We start from the raw sequence: 16047 nt of genomic DNA, 5'->3' as shown, positions 1-16047 counted from the left end.
CAGCCGCAGTTTCTGGTTAGCCTTCAGCAGTTGCGCAGGTTTCCTCTAGTGGTACAGCTTTCGTAGGCGATAGCATTGATGGTAGTCTCCAGAGTACATCAGAGGTCATCGTTATTTCTGACGACGAGGATCCGAAGATGGATATAGAGATCATGGACTTGACTTCTGACAGCGACTAGGTAGCAACAATAACATCTTCTTTTGGCATCTCTCCGGTTTAGTGTTCTTTTTAGACTTCACTTTTGTTTCTCGAGAAACAAGGTTAGAAGACTAGGCTAGTCTGGGCATCAGAGTAAGGGCTTCCTATATGGGCCAGACCCTAGAGATGTTTTGAGTTGTATATATGTATATAACTGTGAGGGAATAACTAACTTTTTATCTTTTGCGATTTTATTTTCTTTAAGGAAGGTTTTTCTTCATAAAAATCAAGTTCTGTTAACCCAATTACGGGCTTGATATTATTAATAACAATGTCAGTGTAACTTCAAGTTGGTAATACTCGATGTTTCGATATGAGCATGCCATACTAAAAATTGGGTCGTTACATAAACCTTAACAATATTAATGCCATGTCGTAGCTAAAATATATATATTTTTTTATTATTTTGAGGATAAATTTAATGATTAACTATAAGATTTAACTAGCATGTATAGACTCATGTTGAGATTATTATCAGTAAAAATTTTAAACAATTTTATTTTAATACTTACATATATATACAATAATAAATGTATTAAAAATTTATACTTTTATGTAAATTTTTTTAATTAATAACTTTAACAAGTGTGCAGAGGACATATATTTATTAAACTCTACACCTATAAATAGTACAAGAAAAAAGGCATGTCGCCATGCTTTTTTCTTGCTATGCTTCAAAAAACGTGGCCAAAAGGGGGAAATGATCACACTTTAATAAGGGTGGCAATTGATTAGAGGTTTAGCCATGCTTTTTCTTGCTACGCTTCAAAAGTGTGGCCAAAAGGATCAATGGTCATGCTTTTATGAGGGTGGCAATTGATTAGCAATTTGGCCACGTTTTTTGGTGCCACGATTAAAAAACGTGGCCATAGGTAGAATTAGGCCCTCTTCTACGGCGTGAAGCGTGCCAATAGACTTACGTTACGGTGACATTTATGAAGCGTGCCAATACGATGTGTAAAATTATAGTGACCAAAAATACTTAAGCGCATATTTCTCATCACTATTCACCATCATTCTTCACTATGTGCCAGAGTCTCTTCATCGCGCCTCCAACCCTAACCCAAGAGTTTCATCGCCTTTCTAACCCCTCCTTCAACGCTTCCTCCGTCGCTGCTCCCTCCTCAGCTCTCCTTCCTTCTCAAGTAGCAGACAAAAAAATACTCCTCGCTCCGCCGTTGAAGTTGCAAGTATCTTACAACGAAGCTATCTCTAGTGGTTCGAGCTTCAAGGAGGTGCAGTGGGTCAATGAGCAGATCAATGAAGAGGACGAGGAGGAGCTTGAGGTGGTGGCTTGTCAAGCTAGCTCTGACAACAACGACAAAGTCGGAAATGATAATCCGCACGATGACGACAAAGATCCTTCCGCAACCAAAGATGTTGATGAGGATGAGCAGGTGAGAATTATTGCTGCTTATTTCATTGCTTCTACTGTTTAATTCTTTTTTTATTGTTCTAGGGTTTGTGTTTTGCTATTAGTTTGCGTGATGCATGTCTGGATAATGTGATTGTGGCATTCTTTGTGTAGCTTGAAGTTGAATTCTGTTGACTTGAGTTGAAATCGGCAAAAAATATGCTGAGAGATAGTGAGGATTGACGTACTATGAATTAATGCATTTTTAGTATTTAAGCTTAAGGGTCGATGATTTTACTATTTAAGCTTAATGGTCGTGATTAGGTTGTTGAATTAAGGTTTCGCCTATGGATAACTGTTTTAGTTGTCATTTTATCTCCATTTTAACATATTTGCATATATGCTACTTCTATGCTAAGCGGATAAAATATAGCTGGAAGTCTAACTTTGTGTCAGAATAGGGTGAAGATGTTATTGATTCTGGCAAGCGTGAGAAAGCTAGATTGAAAAAAATGTAGAAAATGAAGAAGCAGAAGATTCAGGAGATATTGGATGCACAAAATGTAGCCATAGATGCCAACATGGTGGGTGTAGATATGTTAATTTACTTCTTATTATTGTACCTTGTTCATGTTATTGATAACTAAATAATTCTAACAGAACAATAGAGAAAAAGGAAGACTGAAGTATTTCTTATAGCAGACTGAGCTATTTGCACATTTTACAAAAGGTGATCAATCTTCATCTCATAAGGCAAGAGGGAGGTACATTCTTTATCTTGATGCATACTTTGATTTAGCAATTGACTTGTTGATTAGCTTTTTGTACAAACTATGTGTTAGCATGCTATACCTCATAAGTTGATTAGCTTTCTTTACAAACTATATATCAGCACTTTTTGCTCCTGATATACCTTTAGAAAACAACAAACTAATATATAAATGGAATATCTACTTGCTTAAAGTGTTTTTAATTACCTAACAAATTGAAGAATTTGACATTTTGATTTAACATTAATACTAATTCCTCTTGGAAAGTTTCCCTTTTAAATTCATTTTATGTCATCTTTAAAGTTGTCAGTATCAATTCTTAATTAGCGTTTCAAAAGTGATATAAAGTTACCTAGCAGGTAGGAAAAATATGAAAAGAATCCCTTCTCTTTTTTTTGTCTATCAATTGCATTTATGGTCTTCTAGTTATTTTTCTTGAAATCAAATACAAGCACAAATTTGTTGACTATCCTAATATTGACTCTGTGTTGTATAAAAAAACTCATCCTACATTCAATGATGTCTATTTTAAGGGCCGCCATGCATCAAAAGTGACAGAAGAGGAGGAAGATGAAGAATACCTAAAAGAAGGGGAAGATGGTTTATCAAACACTCATCTCGTGACACAACCATCATGTAAATTTCTTGTGTATATGTGTTGATTAGATATTTTTCAAGGCTATATTTTTAGTGTCTCACATTCATAGATATACCATTTTACCTTGCCATTTCTTTTTACACATGGAGAACATTCTATATTGATTTTGAAGTTTGCCATTTTGCTTCATGGTTTGTCCTTTGGGGTTTCACATGTGCTAGAGTTATACATCATTGAACTTTTCTCTACACACTTTTCTCTCTAGTTGTTTTATTGTAATGTATGTCATCAAAGCTAGTCATCAGAAGTCTACCGATTTGATCTTCAATTAACTAGTCTTGTGCGTTTAGGCATCTAGTGTGTGAATGTTCTATTCATGCCTAATATTTTTTAGTGTGAAATCCTTGTATGTTCATTATAACTGGAATCCAACGGAAATTGAGTGTAAGACCCGAGAAAATTATAAAATGATTAATTGGATAATTAATCATCAAGTTGAAATAGTTAAAATGTGTTCGGACGGAGTCAAAAATCAAGACTAAGGAATTTGAAGATTTAACTATGATAATTGAATTCAGTGAATTTTTCCAAATGGGAAAAAAATAATAATCTTCTGCGAAAATACGCGTAAAAACGCATACTGGTAATTCAACCGGTAGTACCGGCTAAAGTCTGTTTGGCGCTGCAAGTGAGTAAATTAATTATAAGTAAATAAGATTAAGAATTTAGAATTTATAATTTGAGAAGATTGAAATATTTAACATACGATTTAAAACTCTAATCTTAAAGGTTTTGTCCCAAAATTGAGTCAATGGACTAAACCGAGTGAACTGGCCCAAGTGGCCCAAGCCCACACTATACAAAGATCTATTTCAGCACAAAACACCTCATTCTTCCCACCTTTCAAAGAGAACACGGTGAGAGAGAAGAGAGTAACCAAAACCTAGAGCACTATTCACCTTTATCTTGTTTTGCTTGTAACTTTTGATCCAAAGCTCCGATTGATGAGCCGTTTATGGCCACGCGTAGCTCTCTTCATCTTCTTCAATTCTATCTAAGATTTGTGGTAAGAAAATCTCAGTTTTTTGCCCAGTTTTTTGTTCCTTACAGACTCACGTTTTTGGTTTTGGGGTTGTTAAATTTTTATAATTTTGGTTGTTTAGGGATGCTCTAACATGAATTCCTAGTGGGTTCTATCTATATTTCATGGGGGGTAAGGTAAGGAAGCTTAAATCTCTTCATTGTTCCCAATTTTATGTATGAACCCTAGAATAAATATTGAGATATATTGTTGTGACTAGATTATATAGAATAGAGAATTGTTGGGGCTGAATTTGATATGAAGTAGAATTTGATTGGAAAATTTGGGTGGTGGACCTTGGAGATTGAGCTAAGCAAGGCTTCAAGGGTTGGAACTGCCGAGATTCAAGGTACGGGTTTGAGTTTCGAGTAGGCATTATGTAAAGTTATGTGAATGCCTAGGTTAGTTGACCCTAGGATAAGTGTGGATTGAAATTGGTTATTGTTGGGGATAGTGAATGGCTATATGTATGTGTGTATTGATTAAGAATTGTTGTGACATTATAAAGTGAATGGCGTTTATTGATTTTATTGTTAATTGATTTGGATATTGGGCCGGAGGCTGTAATAGGGTGAGGAAACCCCCAATGAGGTAAGTGAAGGTAATCGGCATGAATTATTGTAATGGTGGTGGACTTGGTGATTGATTGGAATTGAGTTCAGAGAATATTTGAAGGATTAAATCTTAAAATGTTGAACTACCTACTGAAAATCTGAGTTTTGAAGTCAAACGGCAATTTTGAGAGTGAACCAGTAACTCAATAGTGTTTGAAATGATAAGAAATTAAGAGCTAAGTGAACTATACTAAGTATGATTGTTAAGATTCAATTTTAAAAGTTTTGTATTAACTGAAATATTAGTTATGATTTTTCAGAGTTAAATCGTGGGATCTGATTTTCTGCATTATTTTAAACGAAGTGAGAAACTTTGAAAATCTATAACTAATTCTGTAATGATCGGAATTTGCATGGGACCAAGTTTAGATTAAGCTTGGGAATATAAGGAGCTGGACTGATGAATTTGAGACATTTTCATTAAGTTTATGATTTATGGTAAATTTTTTAAGTGTGGTTGTTAAATCTGATTTTTCTTCAGAATGCTTAACATAGTAGCAACTTGTTTTCTCTATTGAAAATTCTCTAGTTTGAATTTTGAAATGAAATAAATTTTAAATGAAACTATGGTCCTAATACTTTAATTTTATAAAAATTTAGAATTTTTGGAATTTTAGTTTTTAAGATATGAATTTTTGAAATATGACGCGTTATGCAGTAAAAGCCAGATTTTGTTCTCCTAAATCAGTAACTTTGAAAGTTTATAACTTTTGATTCTGGATTGGTATTGAGGTGAAACTAATTGGAGGTGAAAATTAAATATGTTTAGTATATATAATTTAAATTTCAGGGTTGTCCATGTTTTATTGAGTGAATTATGGGACTTGGAAGAGGATATGCTCATTGGCTTTTAAAACAAAATTCTGCAGAAAATTACTCAACTTCTAAGTTACCTAACTTTCTCATTAAAAATGGTATTGACCTAAAAATGATTGAAAAAGAAACCTGGATGAGTGAAGTTGAAGCATATTAATTGTTAAGGTCATTGAATTTAACTTGAATTTTATATTGAATTTTGAATATCACATGCTGCTGTTGTTTTCTGATTTTTAAGCACTGTAGAGCAATCACGGTTTTTCTTCTATTCCCGAAGCTAGAATAAGTGAAAAATTATGATTTTTAGTTTAATAGAAAGCTTAATCTAAAACAGTCATATGGATATAAATTTTGTGCAATTCCGAGTTAATTTGATATTTTAAAAACAAGATTGTAATTTTGCCGCCGATGATTGTTTTGGTGACTACCTTGGATATGAGATTTAAGAATTGATTTTATACTATTATCAAATATTTTGAGAGTATATTGTTGTAACAATTGTTGATTAAAGGCTGGTGAAATATTGAGGATGAGAGTGACTATGATGAGGTTAAAAGTGAGCCGGGCACTATATCCCAGGGACTTGGTTTATTGAAAGAATTTTGTCCCGACAAGGACGGTAGTTTGATCCCGCTTGTCGTGGTTATTGTTCAAATGCAGGGATGGTAGTTTTATCCCACCTGCAATGAGAACAGAGGTTCTATTCCGCTCACATATGGGTGAATTGTTTAGCAAGGACAGTGGTGTGATCCCGCTTGCATATTGTTTTATGTTGGGTAAGGACGGTGGTTTAATCTCGCTTGTAGATTGATTTGTGAATGCAACCCGAGCAATGATGGTGGTGTAATCCCGCTTGTTCGAGGTGTCCAGTAAGGATGGTGGTTTAATCCCGCTTATTGTGGAGGCAGGGATGGTTGTTTAATCCCGCTTGCATGTTCCGAGCAAGGATGGTGGTTTAATCTCGCTTATTTATGGAACCTATGGATAAGGATGGTGGTTTAATCCCGCTTCTCCGAATCGGGTCTGGCAACATAACCGACGCGTGAGCTCATGGTCAGTAGGATAGATATGCATTATTTGCATCTATGTGACATTGATTGGGTGTGTTTATTGTATATGTGGTTTGCCTATGTGATCATTATTGTTTAACTGCTATCTGTTATAATTGCTGTAATTGAATCTGATTGTGCTTGAACTTCATTACTCGTGTTTGCTATGACTGTTCTATTATGAGACCTTGTATATATGGAGGCTGAAATGAAATGGGGAGAACTTGAGATTGAAAGAAACATGACAAGTGAAAGGTGAGAGAACTAATAAGAGATAGTTTGAGAAGGACTTGAGGTTTATTGGAGAGAGAAATGTCGAAGGAAAATTAATGGTGCATGAGTGCAGTTAGTTGGTTTAGCATACATTACTATTTTTCTGATTTAGTATATTTCTAGGCTTGGATTTCTGTTTGTTGAAGTGTTAGGATTGCCTAGAGGATTCGTGTAGCCTTTACATCGTCTCTACTTTGGAACTGTTACCCATGCTGAGAACCCCGAAAGGAATGATGTTCTCACCCGTTTTGGGAATTTTCATCTTACAGGTATTGGACGTGATGCACCTTATTGAGCGTGCAGAATTTGCTTTTAGGAAGCGAAGATTGTCTTTTGAGAATTTTACTTTTGCTTAGATATTTTAAATATTCTCCATTACTGTATTTTATAACTTGTATATCCCTCTTAGAGGTTCATTATGGAGAAACAGGATTTATGTTTATGATTTTTTTTGTCCTACTTTCGGATTGTATTATATTAACTAGTCGGCCTTATCTTCGCAAGTTAAGACTAGTGTTGTTATGTATGCTTTTTGAATCATATATACATATTTATACTTCGGTCATTTCTGCTTATGTATATTACCGGTTTCTGAGTATGATGCGATTTTGCTTATGTCTTTTCTTCATGGGCTCCTAGTATATCATATTCCTTCCATTATATATGTATGTATTTTGTTTTTAGAAGTTGTGATACCTCACTACCTTTGATTTACGACCTAGGCGTAAAGCTCTGTGTGGTAGAGTATTACATTCAGGGGTTACCAACTTATTGGGATAAATTGGCTTATAAGATTGTATGAGAATGGAATAAATGGAATTCTGGCTGATGAAATGGTAAGTGAAACAGATTTTTCCTTGGCTTGCATATATTGTCATTCGATTCTGCATAATGAACATGCTTTTGGACGTGTTACAGTATTAATGGAATAAGATTGAGCCATCAATCATTTGATTTATTTAGTCATGATGAATGACAATGAATCTGATTTGTAGGGGCTTGGTAAAACATTGCAAACTATATCTTTGGTAGGTTATTTACATGAGTTCAGGGGAATCAAAGGACCTCATATGGTGGTAGCTCCTAAATCTACTCTTAAAAATTGGATGAATGATATTCAGCACTTTTGTCCTATTCTACGTGCAGTAAAGTTTCTTGGCAACCCTGAAGAGAGGGTAAGAATATATTTGCCGGATTGAATTATTTTTTGGGGAAAGGTTAGTATTGATGCTTATCTTTAACACTAATAAATTTAAATTTATGCAGAAATATATAAGGGAGGAATTACTAGTAGTTGGGAAGTTCGATGTTTGTGTTACAAGTTTTGAAATGGCAATCAAGTAGAAGGCTACATTGCTTTGATTTAGTTGGCACTACATCATTTTCGATGAAAGCCCATCGAATTTGAAAATAATGAGACTCTCAGATGACTTAATGAGTTAATGTTATCTCAGATGTTCTTCACTTGTAATGAAGTATATGTAAAGGAAGCAGATAATGTAATAATTGTTGAAATTGTAATTCATATATTAGGAATTCATGAGTAGTTGTTTATGACTTTGATTTTTGATATTTTATTAGAGCATGTCATGTGATCAAAAACACTTTTTCAGGTGACAATTTTATGAAGGTTGGATTAGTTGAGTTAAAATTACTGGTCATTGTCAAAATTTTAAAATTATCTATAAATTTTGTAAGATTTTATTACGAAGATTAGAAAAGAACAATAAGTTACTGAAGAAGCTTATAGCCACGCTTTAAAAGAGTGGCCATATTGTACAGTAGTAATCAACAACCAAGCTTTAAAAGCGTAGTCATATCCTCGCTATTGGCACGCTTTAAAAGTGTAGCCATATCTCTCACATATGGGCACGCTTTTAAGTGTGGCACTCTATAAAAGCATGGCCAAAAATAAAGGTGGGTGATAGGTCACCAAAAGCGTGTCTATAGAACAACCAACACGCTTGTAGATGTTACCTTTTCAAAAGCGTGCCGGTAGATCAAAAAGCATGAAAAAAATTATTGCTACGCTTTTTCCAAATCTTTGCCACTCTTTAAAAGTGTAGCAAATTTGATATTTTATTATAGTGAAAGTATGACATTAATGACTCTTTCCCCTCTCTGTAAAACACACAACATAAAACCCATTGACAGTTTGGCACCAACAACCATACTCATACACACAATTGAATAAATATACCGTTCTTCTATTATCTAAATCTATTGTTCGTGATCTAATATTTCTTTTATCAATTATGAATATTAATCGTTCCTTCTTGCATCTTGTAACAACCGAGTTTTAAAAAAATTAAATTTAATATATTTGTTAAGAATTTTATTCTAAAAAAATTATTTTACTAAAAGTAATTAAATAAAATTTTATGATACATTAAATTTTAAAAGTAATTAGGAGTCATAGGTAATTTTCATAATAATTAAAATTTAAATTAATTAAGATTTTTATATAATCTTTAGTATAATTAGATATTTGATATAATGGAAATTAATTATTTTATATAATTCGAAATTAAGTTTTGGTAATGCAAAATAATACAGAGTTAAATGATTTAAATTAGATAATTGATATTTCGGATTTAAGCTAAACTTTATAAAGTATAATTAATTTGTTCATTTTATAATTTGAATTATAAATAATTATTTTTACTCATCAATATGTTGATAAATAGTATTCCTAAAATATTGTTAAAGGAGTGTATTTAGTTTTAAAATTATTATTTTACTCGTCAATTTTATCAAAATATTTATTCTATCCAAATTATTTTATAAAATCCCTAATTTCTAACCCTAATTCCCAAATTAAAAATCAAAAACCCTAATTTTGCTCAAACCCTAACCCTCACATCTCTTTTCACCACCGTATACACAAACATGAAAAATAAGAAAGAAAAGGGGGAAATTGGAAACAGGGAAGAAGGGGAAAAGAAAGAAAGGGAAAAGAAAGAAAAAAGGGGATTCGGGAAGAAGGAAGAAGATACGGAGAAGAGGGAAGAGAGAAACAGAAATGGTGCGGTGGGTATCACTACCACCTCATCGCCGTTGTGCCGTCACGGAGGGAGTGAGAGAGCGATGCACAAGCCAGAGAAGAGAACCGACGGGGAAAAAGAGAAGGGGAAAACGTGTGAGATAAGGCACGGTTCTCGCGCCATCCTGCTTCTGTCACTGAGTCTCACCCAATCGCCGCCATGCTGTCGTCGTTGTGAGTGGCGTTACCGTCGTCATCGGGTTCAACCACCACCGTCGCAGTGGTGCAGGCCCAAGGAGAGAGAGACGAATCAGGAGCCAACGGGGGAAGAGAACAGGGAGCCTAGCCGGAGCTCCGTCACTGCCCAGACGTCATTGCCACTGTGGGTTGCGTCGTCGAGTCTCTGTCACCGAAAAACGATGCAGTGGTTGGTGGGAGTTGTCACCGGAGCCACTGTCATTTCATTCCTCTATTACACATCTCCTTTTCCTTCTCCTTCTTATGGCGTCTTTCAATAATTCGTATGGAAATAGTTATCTTTGAAACTCCATCCATCAATAATGAATCAATTCACCCAAACATCAACTACTATAAGAAAAATAATGAGTATCGTCAAATTTATCGTCAGATTTATTGTCGAACACAATCTAACGGTTTAACCCTCGCTAGAAATCAATTACCATCGGATTTTTCAATCTAACAGTAATTACTGTCGGATTTTGTAGTGAATTCATTGCCTAAAAACTATTTGATTACCGGCGGACAGTTTTCACCAGTAATGTTGGCGCCACACTATTTTTGTTTCCTGCCTAATTACTGCCATATTTTTCTCCCGATAAATTCGATGGTAACTTTAATTTTTTTTATTTTTTAAACACAATTAGTAGTCAAATTTTATTTTTTACCCTTTAGTAGTCAAATTCTAAATAATAGAAATAAAATAATAATTTTTTTAAATATCAAGTATACGGATAACATAAAAAGTTAAATAAATAAAATACAAACGAATTGTCTACAACAAAACTTTAACCACTACAGATCCTGATAGTCATCGTCATCATCCATTGATGCTACTGAGACGGCAGACTAGACGGTGGTGCCGATGCCCCTCCAGTAGTGTTGCTGCCATTACCATGCATTTGTTCCTGGTACATCGCCATCTGTTACTCTATCCACTGATGCCATTCCAGCTCCTGCCTAAGCTCCATCCTAAGAATATCTGTGTCTAACACGCATGCGAGGATCTCGTTATACGTCTCCTCAAACTCCTACAGCTGCTTAGCCTGCTAGTAAAGGCTCTGGGTGAGATTTAGCACCTCCTCCCTCAAATCAACGTTGTCCTCAGGATCAACAGTATGGTTGGTGGCAGAGGTAGATGAAGCTTTCAATGTGGATGTATGGAGGTTGTTGGCGAAGAATGATCCCAGCTTATAGATGTGATTTTTGTATAGTTCAAATGCAGTCTCACGCCAAACCGTGTCAGGATCGATAACTACATCAACTGAGTTGCTACCGTCCTCTCCAGTAAGCTGGGATTACTAGGTTGTGGCCTCCAGTCTCTGCGTGTAGGACTCCTGTGTAACACATGTTATGATTAGGATGATATTTAATTAAAAACTTTACATCAAATGATATTTACTCACATAATGATCCGCAGACCTCTGATCAACAAATCTCTCCTTCTTCTTCTTCAAAGTGTGAGTGTACTTGAAGGTCTCTGCCATCGTCGCATCACGATCCGATGACTTAGACTACACATGTTAAAACAATATGTTAAATCAAGTAATAATGACATTAAATGTCAAAGACAAAATGAACATAATAACAAAATGAAACAAGTTACATACTAGCCTGCCCTTTGCCTTCATGAAAATCCCTGACCCGCCGATATACTTTGACGACTTAGCCGACGATGTCTTATTAGCTCTATTTGTGAAACGGCGATGCCTGAACCCCTCACCGATCTCTCAATGGACATACAGTGCCTTCTTAATGTCCAGGTGGAGCCAAACACTGAGGTGGTCTTGCCTCATGCACATCCTCCATCATCTACTGAAGCCACCTAGCCATCTGATGGTCGAAGATCTTTCTAATCATGGCATCGTGAGTCTTGTCCCATATAAATTTCTCCTGCACAAAGAATATTTAGTACTACTTAATCGAAACTAAATATATAATTAAACAAAATAAAATATATAGACAAGCTAAGTTTGAATATGTTGAGTTTTTATCATCCACTTTTGAAACCATCACTCTCTGGTCTCGGCAGGGATCTTCTTGTAGCTCGGTCATGGGTGGTCGTACATCAGTTTGATAACATTGGTACATTCCTGTGTACATGCATTGTTATTTGGTGCAAACCTATCAATGCAAAACTTAATATTAGTAGTTTAAATCAAATTTGAAGTAATCTATAAACTTCAATTATATTTAGATTTGTTAGAAATTTTGGCAAAATGTCATCTATAACTAAAAGGCGTCTGAAACTCTATCCATCAACAATTTACTTAAACAATTCACAAACAAACTAATATGGCATTATATCACTTAAGCATTCTTTTTTCATCAATTCACACAAATCAGCATATACAACACATAATCAACAGAAATACCATTAACAATCAAGAATTCTCAAACACTTTTAGCAATTCAAACCTACTAACCTAGTCGAATGTATCTTAACAGCTAAATTCACTAAAACCAAAAAATTGAATCTAACTAGATTAAACTAACTAACTAAAATGAAAAACTTAAGATTAGCAATTGATGCGTGAGCATCTTATACCCATTTTCTACTTATTTTCTAGTTAAATTTGGTTAGAATCTAGTGAGTTTAATTATATTTTAGTGTTAAAATCATCCTTGGATGCTACTTTGAGTGATTTTTGTGGTTTACTTATTTCAGGTAAAATTCAGATCAATTTGGCAGAGTTTTGTGCAAAAAAACAAAGAAAGAAAGTAGATGTTGTCAACTCTGACCTACTTGCACTCTAACGAGCATAACTAGAGCCGTAGAGATCAAATTAATGCGGTTTTAGTGGCTTTTGAAATCCAACTTCTTGGGCTTTCCAACAATATATAATAGTCTATACTTTTCTTTAGGAATCATTGCCTCGAAGCGCACTAAATTCTGAGCTTGGCGTTTAGCACCTAGGAAGACAGAACTCACTGCCTCGCCTGGCGCTGAACACCAGAAGTGCTGGTCAACCTCACCCAAAGGAGCATCTTTAGCTAGATTTGGCTTTTAATTAATGTATTTTATCTCTTTTTGGTTATTTTTATTTACAGATAAAATTTTTTAGGTCTAGAATTTAATATTTTATTTTAGTTTTAAATTAAATTAGGTTAGATATAAAAGGGAAAAGATTCACCCTTTAAAGGAGAGCTTCGCACTTATGCACTTTCACACTTTTCAGAACCCTTGTTTTTTCTGTAAGTCATGAGCCATTAAATCTCCTCGGTTAAGGTTAGGAGCTCTGTTTATTTCTATGGATTGAGACTATTACGTTTCTATTTTAATTAATGTATTGATTTAATTTCACGGATTGCTTTCATTCTTCATCTTATGAATTTGGGTAGAACGACAGTATAACCCTTATTCTATATGTATTTTTGTGATTCTCGACAGAGTTATCTCGCTTGAACAACAGCTTGAAATCAAATTCCTCCTAAATTGTTAATTACTTGAACTAATCGGGATACGTGACATATAATCCTTTTAACTTTGGGTAATTAGGGTTTTTGTGGCCATAAACTAGAATTAAACTTAACCCTCTAATCTACATTAAGTGACCAAGACATTGGTGGTTGATTTGGGTTAGAAAGACTAAATCAGTAAGACATTAGGGTTTACTCAATTATAGTTTGCCATGAAATGAATCTTGCATGATTAAAATAGTTAGTAAGAAAACTTAATCCGGATGAATAAACAACTCCGAAACCTTAACTACTTTCTCCTATAGATTTCACCTCACTTTTATTATTTGCTTTCTTACTTTCTGAATTCCTGTTTAATGCATTTTATAACCCTCAAAACACAACCTTCTGCTGACCTGATTAAGTGAGTCATTCAACCATAGTTGCTCAGTCCATCAATCCTCATTAGATCGAACCTCACTCACCTGAGGTATTACTTGGTACGACCCGGTGCACTTGCTAGTTCATTGTGGACATTCTAAAATTCTGCACCAGCAACCACATATGTTGTATAAAAATATCAAAATAGTTTACATTTAGAATACTAAAAATAGTACTCACGCCATTAAACCATCAGGCTAAATCGTCATTCGTACGATGGGAGTTAGTGGAGCGGTATCTGGCTAGGATCCATGAAAGGATTCCAGCACTGCAGTGTCTGTCACTGGAGGTGAAGTCATCATCGAAATAGTAGGTTGCTGAGTGGATAGAAGTGGTTGAGGAGTCCACTCTAGTGAAGCAGCCAAATGACTTTCTGGTGGCGAAGGTGGCGCAGCAGAAGGAGCCACGTAGTTAGGGTTATGAACCATGATGAACGGTTGATTCTATGCACCAATTGCCCATGACATCCCAGTGGTAGTTGGACTAGAGGTAGATAACTAAGAAGTCCTGGGGGTATCAGTGGATACCCTCCCTCTACCACAACCACGAGGTCGATTCGTGACAGCTCTGTCTGTCATCATGTCTGCAAAGAGCATACCAACCAACACATATGTCACAAAAATAATATAATAGCAAAAATAAATCACAACCTACAACATAGATAAAAAAAACACCTCAAAAATACATATTAGAACTCACACACTAGCACTTGATAGCTTTATGTTACAAATATAGAAAGTAAGCGTTCAATTCACTCATTTTAGTGTACCTAAGATGCTTCAAAGAATATTCGCAAGTTAAAAAAAATAAAGAAGTCAACAAGAAGCATAACGACACTCTGGCATGATAATTGAGTATTTATGAAGTGGACTGATGAATGAGAATTGAATTGATGTGCGAGTGAATTCATTGAGCAAATTAAAATATTGGACTTGCATACCAATCAACACTTTCCAAATTTGTTCGCATTGCCTATTTAACATAAAGTGAAGAAACATTGGTGCTATGTAACTTAGTAACAGAAATGCATTAATTGAAATGAAGTACATAGCAAGTATGGTTCAATATAACTTGAAAATTTTCTAAAAAGTTGTTAATAGGTAAGCTCACAATCCAACTTTACAATTTCAATGTAATATGCCAAATGAATTACCTAAACTATGTGAAGTACCAACATTCAAACAATTTAGGTTCTAGTATGTCCACATGGCATAAGTGCACAAACTTGATAATCAAAGCAATAATCAATATGGGCAAGCATCACCAAGTAACCAAATGAATCATTCTTAATCAATTGCCTAAACATAGATAATTAATTCAAACCACATGGTAGTTACAACATGTAATTTAAAAATCTAAAAATACTTATAAAGACAATTTCACAAACACTTGACATGCACGAATATCAAATATGCAAAATAAAAAAAAACAAGTAGTAATTGACAACTCAAAGTCAAGTCAACACTATTCAACCTATTTTACAACAAATTTTCAATAAAACAAGCATTAATAAGGGAAGTCATCAACACAATCAAACATTTAACCAAATAGTTCAAGTAGCATATTCATCAAAAATGAAGAAATTACAAACACTTCTAGTAGTCTCAAAACTTAGTATCTCATTCTAAGCCTATCTTAACCACCTAAATCCACTAAAATAGAAAATAACTCTAACTAAAGATCAAACTAATGAAACTAAAACAAGCCAAAATAGAATTAATAAAGAGATTTGATTAAGAACCTGGATTGCAGAAAGAGAAAAACAAAGAAAGGGGAAAGAGTTACAGTGGCATTATGTTGTTTCAAGAGCCAGAGACGGCAAACATCGGTCGTCAGAGTTGCGTCAAAACTTCCCTGAAGGAGAGACGAACGACGAGAGGGGGTTGCCAAAGTGTAAACCTTGCATAATTAGTGAATGATTAGCTAATAAATTAATTATTCATCAAAAGAATTAGGAAATTAAATTTTATAGTTTAATGAGATAGAAATAATAAAAATATGAATTTTGACACTAATTTTAAAGATTTTAGCTAAAATTGGGCCAAACCTGGTGAACCGGTCCCAAAGCCCAACCAATTTACTTAAACACAAAGAGCTTCAACTCTTTTACCCCAAACTTTAGGGATTCCATGCTAAAATTCATAGAATTGGGGAGAAGAAGAACTCCAAACCCTTGATTCAACTTCCAATTGCCATATCTTCCAATTTCGAGCTCCGATCGCCGCACCGTTTG

The 16047-nt window shown here is 34.6% G+C and overlaps 2 protein-coding genes across 2 annotated transcripts; both read left to right on the top strand.

The window, feature by feature from the left end:
* Nucleotides 1–1224: 1224 nt before the first annotated feature.
* On the top strand, nt 1225–2071 carry LOC110266501 (uncharacterized). The gene is made up of 2 exons (XM_088498219.1): nt 1225–1596; nt 2015–2071. The coding sequence occupies exons 1-2, from the start codon at nt 1225–1227 to the stop codon at nt 2069–2071; spliced, it is 429 nt and encodes a 142-aa protein (XP_088354345.1).
* A 4606-nt stretch (nt 2072–6677) lies between these two features.
* LOC107615402 (ISWI chromatin-remodeling complex ATPase CHR17-like) lies at nt 6678–8098 on the top strand. The gene is made up of 4 exons (XM_088498911.1): nt 6678–6736; nt 7512–7590; nt 7750–7929; nt 8021–8098. Exons 1-4 carry the CDS (start codon nt 6678–6680, stop codon nt 8096–8098), a joined length of 396 nt encoding a protein of 131 aa, XP_088355037.1.
* The last annotated feature ends 7949 nt before the right edge of the window (nt 8099–16047 follow it).

This window comes from Arachis ipaensis, chromosome B9 (assembly GCF_059453495.1).
Source record: "Arachis ipaensis isolate K30076 ecotype BB chromosome B9, ASM5945349v1, whole genome shotgun sequence".
NCBI lineage: Eukaryota > Viridiplantae > Streptophyta > Magnoliopsida > Fabales > Fabaceae > Arachis > Arachis ipaensis.
This window is presented reverse-complemented; position numbering and strand designations above follow the sequence as displayed.